General features: G+C 33.8%; 1 protein-coding gene across 1 annotated transcript; it reads right to left on the reverse strand.

The window, feature by feature from the left end:
- Positions 1–2,609: 2,609 nt before the first annotated feature.
- LOC148626938 (putative glutathione S-transferase 6) lies at positions 2,610–5,279 on the reverse strand. The gene is made up of 4 exons (XM_088563369.1): positions 5,034–5,279; positions 3,436–3,528; positions 2,891–3,009; positions 2,610–2,774 (listed from the first exon to the last, which is right to left on the reverse strand). Exons 1-4 carry the CDS (start codon positions 5,164–5,166, stop codon positions 2,625–2,627), a joined length of 495 nt encoding a protein of 164 aa, XP_088419495.1. The 5' UTR covers positions 5,167–5,279; the 3' UTR covers positions 2,610–2,624.
- Positions 5,280–8,137: the final 2,858 nt, after the last annotated feature.

The following is an 8,137-nucleotide window of genomic DNA, read 5'->3' on the forward strand; positions in this document are numbered from 1 at the left end:
ATAGAATGTTGTTGCAGTTTTGGAATGGAATAAATACAAGAAGTGTAATAGAATTTATATGACAGACGGGGTTATTCGTATTCAAATAATATTTGAAGTTGTCAGTTGATGGTGATTGAGGATTTTTACGGTCTTGACTATCCTTACGGATCTCGCACGACCGGCTCTTACGGGGATTCTATTAATATATGTCTGTTAGTACTTGGAGGTAGCGGAGCCAAGCCTTCGGGATACCTGACCGAAGAATTCAGTCAGAGTATGTCCTACTAGCGGCTGGGCTGTTCTGTTGACGCTCTGGCCTACTCCCAGACCCCATGTGTATCCGAGAGCGTTTCCCCACTCTAACTATCTGGGAGTAGGTCAACGTGTAGAGTGTAACGTTGTCAGTTGATCATTCGTCGCTAAATATATCACTCAAGTCGCGTGCAACGAGAGACGTAATATAACAAAAAAGGTTAAAAGGATAACTTCTAAATTGTTTACGTCATTTCCGAAATAAGTCACTTTTGACCCATTCTTACATAAAGTAGTATTAGTACGTGGACTGAGATACCCCCCCCCCCAACCAAAACTTGATTTTCAGGTACGCTTGTACCTCTCATTTAAGAATATTTTTGTCGCCAAAAACTTAACTGAAACATTTTTTGTGTTTTTCGGCTACTTTTTTTACCTCGTTGAGGCAAAAATCCATGTTTTGAGTATTTTGATTCTACGAATGTCTTCTTTTTTTAAAACGAAGTAAACATACATATCCATTTATCATCATGTAGCCCTATGTCTCAGCTTTACAATGGTACCAAAATAGTTGCAATAACACTTACGGTTTTGGGATAAATTGCATAAAATGTACCCCTACCTACCCGAAAAAAATGACATGTATTGCAACGTTAAAACCCCTAGAGTGTTTATACATCAGTAAAAAATGGTTTATTTGGTATATCTGAATTGATTAGATATGTTTGGTACATCTTTATTTTAAATATGAATGCTTAAAGTATGAGTTTTACACTGTCAGTATGCTGTGAATGAGAATTTTGTTTGATACTGTGACCAGTTTCCTGGGGTATGAGTAATATTTTTACATTTTTTTTGAAAATCCTTTCTTGAAAATTAGTTTTTCGTATTTGATTTATATAGAAAATAAAATTATCTATCGGATGATACCAAATTCGAGACGTTTTAGTTGAGAAATAACTTGCAGAGTAGAATTTACCTGACTTTTATGATCCGCCCCTGATGATCTTGGTGTGTTTTTAACGATATACTGATCATCTTATTGAATAGCTTTAAACTGAATTCGAATTCACAACTGTTACTGGACCATGAAAGAAACGATTACGGAACATAAAAGTCTAGGTTATTTTTCTACCCCCTCTCGTGGGACCTTTCCAGTTTTAAGAAACAGCTTTACAATCATGTTATCTTAACATGCTGATTGAAAATGCAAACATTTGCAGAATAAAATTTCTTTTTACTGATATTAATAATTTCTGAAGACACATAAAAACCAAATTATACATCTGCAAACGTATAAATTAATAAAATCAATCAAATTAAATGAAACTTACGTAATACTTAATTTTCTTATGGAATATTTATATTTTTTTAACTGGTTACCGTTGTTTGAAATAAAATCGTTTGCCACAGTTTACACACGTATTGTATAAAAAGTGTAAACTCGCCCAAACCATGTTTTTTTTTCATATAACCTGTCAAAAATTCTGAAATATTTCTTGTAATTTTCTTTCCAATGGATTCTAATCTCCATATTAAGAATGTGTTCGTAATCAAAACGTTATTTGTTTGGGATTATTTGAATCGCTGATTGCGGACCGATCGAGTTAATGACGTCACAGTACCAAAGCAAATTATATACAAAAAATTAAGGAGGTAGACCTAGAGTAAGGGACACACCTCTTAGAAATCAATGGAACGTTTGTATTCAGCATTTTACATCAATTTCTTGTAAGCATCAAATTAACTTGGACTGATTTCATTCTGTTTCAAACGAAAGCTTGATAGGCTTTGGTGAAATTGAATGTGATACAAGTTTTCACTGATTTCAAGACTCATGTCCCTTACCCTAGGTCTACCTCCTTAATTTGATTGTTTATTTCTCATCTGGACAAGATATGCTATTTCCGTAAAACTAACTAGGTACTGTGACGTTATTAAAGTCGATTGGCCTGTAGTCCATTATTCAAATAATGTCAAACTAAATAAGGTTTCAGATCCAGACACTTCGTAAGTGAGGGGTGCCAGGCGGGGTTCCTCATAAAAAAGGGGGTGCAAGTACATTATTTGCCATTTTTTGTCAATTTTACAAAAGGAAATGACAATTTTTTTCAATTAAAAGCGGGTGCCAAATCCCTGCATCAGCCTCTAGATCCGCTACTGAGCTTGGACGAAGGACAAATCTTAATTTTGACTTTAACCGATCAAAAATTAAATTATAAGGACTGCTTTTAATGTTTGACCAAGTTATGCTCACATAATCTAGTAAAAATCAAAAATACTTAAAAAACTTATTTTGCTCAAAGAGATATAGCCAATCAGAAAGTTTGTTACAAATTCAAATGAAATTATTTAATTTTAGATCACATTTGTACTTTAGTTTGGTACATTTATACACTGTACAAAAAAAAACAATAATGTGTTTGGAAAGCTACCTCAGATCCGACTGTGAACTTGCCGCCATTATCTTTCAAGATCTTTGTAAGATAATCCAAGAATTTAGGTACCGTTGCCGTCTTGAATGCCTCTTCAGCTTCCGTCTGCAAAATATTCAAACTATCATATTACGGTTCTGTCTAAATGAAGACGATTTTATCTACAATTTTGCACTTTCTCATTCATAGCTAAAGTTGTTTGAGATTTCTTATATTCCTACCTTTTTGTTTTCGTCAGCTGGAAACCAAATTTTTCGCGCTAACTCATTGAAGACATCATTTGCTGTTTCTATAATAATGTCACACTTTGTTGATTCCATATTGTTCTTCCCATATAAACCTTTGATTAAAAATCACACAAAGAAATTATCATAGGATCCACGTACAATTTTTTTTAAATGATAACCTGAATACAGTAAGAGTAGTGACACCAATGAAACACACACACACACATACACACATATATACAAATTAACAAGACAAGACAAACACCAACGAATGTATTGTTTGACATATGAAAACTTTGACATAATGAAATATTCAATTTTTATAATTATATAATAACCACACCTTTTTCTCGATTTTGTTTGTTGTTTGTTTTTTTCACTTTTATGTAGCAAGTGAACAAATGAAAAATAATCAAATATAATGTAGTTATACATCTGAATGTATGATTTCGATGTGAGATGATTTTATTTCATGATCTGAAAAATTCAGATGATGGAAGTAATATCGAATGCAAATTAAAGAGTTCTAGCCAACTCACCGAATTCTCTTGCAAGATATCGACAAATAGCTCCTGATTGATTGATTTGACTTTTGTCTACAAACAATACCGGCATCTGGCCATAGGGAGTACCTGAAATAAACTCTTCATAATGTATAGCTACTACATTTGTGTATTTAAATATTGTTTATATGCACTGTTAACTATCTTGCTAATATGTCTTCATGTACTGCGATTTGTATAGGGCGAAATAAGCATCTTAGTCAAGGGTGTGTTTCATCACTACAAATTTTTTGGTCGCCATTACAATTTGGTTGATCAGTAGTAAGTCTTTATCTCACAGACGAGACAAGTCTTAGTGGATTAATATTTACCGGATTTACTCACCGAAGCAAAAAGTCTTACCCTTCGGGAGCACCTGGTACCATTCCAGATTTGCTCGTGGGATTTCATATTGCAAGCATTTTTGTTTACTTTCCGTGATTGTCAGTGTCTTCTACTGCCTACATGATGCATGTAGATCGCTCCCGTTTTGTACTCAGATTGAAATGTCTGAATTTTTCTTCGTTTTTGATGGTTCGGTAATTATTATTATTGTCTAAATTGTTGTTTAAAGTTGTTTGTGTTTTTCAGCTTCAAGTAAATACAGTTAACTTACAAATTTTGCTGTAAAAAGTACGAATATGATATATCACGATCGGTATGTTCAGTAATACAACATAGTTAATTGCAGGTAAGCATTATCATCCGAGGTTAGAAATTTAAGCAAACCTGACAGATAAAGTCGAAGTTGTTTGTTGTGTGCTTAATGAGTAAATAATAGATCCAAATCTAAGTAAATGAAACATTTAATGCTCGGTGATTCAACAGAATAAGTAGCAGTTCAAGATGTTTTATAACAGTATTGCGACATATACAATACTATTTTATGATCGAGATGTATAACTTGATCAAAGACTGAAGTCTTCAAAGTCGCTAATCGTCAAATATTCAATGCAACTGATTTCGGCTTGCTTCCAACATCCGAAATGGCACGAATGCGATAAGCTCTAAAATCGGGTCACTTCTGCTACAATTTTGATTCCCTTGGTTTACTCTTTCGTAACCATGATGACCCGAATATTTTTCAATCAAAACAATTGGTTACCAGATAAAGCGGGTAATGTTTTTGTTCCACATGTTTCTCGCAATTTTAGCGATCTTTGGGTCGCTCTTGATATTGACCGGGGAACAAGATTAAAAACCAGATTAAACAACTGGCAATGACTATTTATAGATATCGGGCCCTGCTAATGTAATTGATATAAAATTGATAACGATCCTCTGAGTCTGAATCGATAACTGGGTAATGTTCAATGCTAACCGATCATTTCATCTTTATTATAAATTTCCCGTCCTCATAGAAACAAAAACAAAACAAAAAAACACACACACATAGAACATGCTTGTATGATATTTAAGAGGTACATTTTTATATCGTATAAAGCTATAACTATAAAGATGTGGCGGTAAACACGGCACCGATCCACAGCAGAACGTGGTGTAGTAATTATATAATTATGCAGATCATATGCGAAGTACTTAAATTATGAGTGCAAGATGTAGCTAACAATATTAGCGACTTAAAAATGACTTACTTGATTTAACAGGTCCCCATTGCTCAAAAGTCAATCTTTGATCTTCAAAATCTTGACCTGCAGCAGCAAAGAGAAGTCGAGCAAGTTCACCACGCGCGCGAGCAGGAAAGTACATTAACTTATAAACCGGCATTTTATTCAAGTTATCAGGCTGCAAACGTATTCCGTGACTATGATGATGCCTCGCCGACTTAAATGTCCTATATTATATACCCATCCAGATATCAGTATGACCGTGTTTGTTTGTATATTGTATGCGTGGGCATCTATAAATTAATCTCTATTCGTAAAACATTAAACTAGGGCGATACTCGTTATAAATGAAGGCATTTATACTTGTAAATTACATTGACTTTTTTGTAGTAAAGGCTTTTTTGTCGTGGTTTGTAAAATCAGTCAATTGAAATCGTAAAATATGTATAAAACTGCAAAATGTTTAATAAATAAATACCGGAAAATCAATTAGAAATTGAATAATTGGAGGTCTTATTTTTAAACATGTTTCTCGAGGTAACTAAATAAAGCTGGTTACGGTCAGTTTGTAAACCGCAAATAGTAACCTGTCGCAAATCAGGCAAATGAGAAAAATCCGAAACATGCATGTCAAAAGTCCCACCAATCTGATAATGAAATATCACTCAAGGATGCTTTTTCTATTTGAAAAGACCATTATTTGATCTCTGCACTACAGAATTTGTTCAGAAATTTTTGGAAGTTTTTGATAGAGTTATCTGCCCTTGAAATGCTCATATTCATGCATTTCAAAGATATTATAACTCAATGCACAAACATGATATGGAAAATATTGTCTTTATTCCTCGATTCTGGTGGTGCAAATATATATATAGTCATATTACACTGTCAAAATGATGTTGTTTTTTTTTTTCATACCATGTTTCACCTACTGCCTGATTCTTACAGAAACTGACACTTTACAAACCAATGGACCTTATGTACACGCAAGTCTTGTGTAAGCTTTGTGAAGAGATACCCGGGGCCGGTTTCACAAAAAAAATCTCAAATTGAGATTTTCCTCAAATCCTTCCTCAAATTTCGACCAATCAGATTGCTTGAAATTGAAGATTTGAGTAAAACTCAAGGATTTGAGGAAAATCTCAATTCGAGATTTCTTTATGGAACCGGGCGCTGGGGCAAAAATGCTGTAATCATTTTTTGCGATTCTTGTTCAGATGTTTTCGGGGTTTATTAACACCGTTAATATCCGATACAGTGTGATCAGACTAAGTTCGCCCATTTGCGCACGGACTATGAAGACATTGGTCTTAAGGGATGTTCCTCCCTACTCACTACCTACAATCGAAGTGTACTGTGTTGTCTGTCGACCAAACACGCGTTCTTGGTTTATCAGTACTCTCAAATGTAACATACCAATATTCATATATATAACACGATACTTTGATCATTTCTCCACTCTTATATTCTATAAATTTTAGTAGAACATACATCGCATCACAAAGTGGGTAATAAGAATTAGACATTAAAACACTGACTGTCGGTAGTGTTACTAAAATATGCACATTTGTAACGTAAAATGAAACTTACGTTTTATGCGTGTTCTGGAAGCTTCAGTAGACATACTACAAAGTGTTAAACTTTAAAAAAAACATAAATCATATGTTGTAATGACATATGATGCAACAAATAAGAAAGATTTGTAATAAATAATTATTGAAACTCTGTATCTGGTCTATTTTCTATGTATTCTGCTATCGCTGAGATTGATTCGATTTCATCGCAAATTTGTTCGAATCAGGAAAACTTTGTGCCAACTGACCTCGAGCTTCTTCCATAACTCTGTCCAAAACATCGAAAATGACGATATCTGATATAGATAAAGAAGACTATTTTCATCCCGGTTGCGTTGTTGTCTCTTTGACAGATTAACATATCCGTTCTCTTTATATGAATCCTCGCTTGTCCTTAAAAACATTCTGGAAGCTAAATTTAAACTAACAGGACAAACGATGACGAAAAATACTAGTTCGTAATACCTGAGACTAATATTTCTTTTGCATTAGTATCAAAAACTAAAGAAAACGAACAGACCGATTGAATTGTTATAAAAATGTTATAAGCTGCCGTAACCGTCTATGATTATTAAGACAGTAGATCGGATAACGAATCACCCTCCAACAGAATCTACTGACTGTTTAAGTAGCAGTCCGCCTAAGAATCATGCAGTGGGTGATTTATCGATGTCAAATATTTTATCCGAATTGACTTTAAATCAGTTGGATATATTGGAAAAACAATAAATAAGATGAAAAAATGAAAAATATTTTCACCGTTACCATAGCAACAGCCACTCCTTAGCAACTACCAATTTAGAGCCAAATTATCCCAAAAACATCACAATTTGAACGTAATTTTATATATCTAACTGTGGAAATTTGTCAAACTACATAATTATAGTAATGAAGTGTGTGTTAAGGAAAACAATTTACAATAAAGTACAAAGCAATCTGATTGGTTTAGATCTGGTTACCATAGCAACCAAAATTCTTAATTTTTGACATTTTGAAATATACGAAAATAGGCTATGTTCAGACCCGTTTTGCCAGCACTAAAAAGAAGATATTATCCAAAAATAGATGTGTGGCAAGAACTCCTCGCTGAAACATATCAAAAATCCAAATATGTAACCTATCTTTGTTTTTGCTCACCGGGACCCAAAATCACCACCCATAAAGATTTTTCTTCTTCTCAAAGGTTTTCATACTAACATTGTCCAGACCATAACTTTTTTTGTCTTTTGACTTAGACTTCAAATATTTGGTATGTTGGTATATCCTCTCAGGGTAGAGTGTTGCGTACCAGAGTAGGTGACCTTTGACCTTGACCTTTAACCTAAAGGTCAAATCACATACAAATTTTGGCATAATATGATACATAATTTTGTCTGTGCCATTACTTTTTGGTCTTTTTACTTTGATATCTGATCTTTGGCATTTAAGTATATCACACCCAGGCAGTGAGTAATGTTTTAGGTAGATGATCTCTGACCTTGATATCTGACCCCAAGGTCAAAAACAAAAAATTTTTGGCAAAATACCATACAAGACTTTGTCTTGGCCACGTTTTTT

Source organism: Perna viridis, chromosome 1 (genome assembly GCF_037379345.1).
Source record: "Perna viridis isolate PV_CMFRI_1.1 ecotype Kerala chromosome 1, ASM3737934v1, whole genome shotgun sequence".
NCBI classification, from domain to species: Eukaryota; Metazoa; Mollusca; class Bivalvia; order Mytilida; family Mytilidae; genus Perna; species Perna viridis.

Bases quoted from the DNA above. Each gene is read 5' to 3' on its own strand.
- LOC148626938 (XM_088563369.1), bottom strand. From the start codon at position 5,166: ATGCCGGTTTATAAGTTAATGTACTTTCCTGCTCGCGCGCGTGGTGAA. The intron at 3,529-5,033 runs GTAAGTCATTTT...AGTTTATTTCAG, and splicing joins ATGGGGACCTGTTAAATCAA to GTACTCCCTATGGCCAGATG. The intron at 2,775-2,890 runs GTAGGAATATAA...AATATTTTGCAG, and splicing joins CAGCTGACGAAAACAAAAAG to ACGGAAGCTGAAGAGGCATT.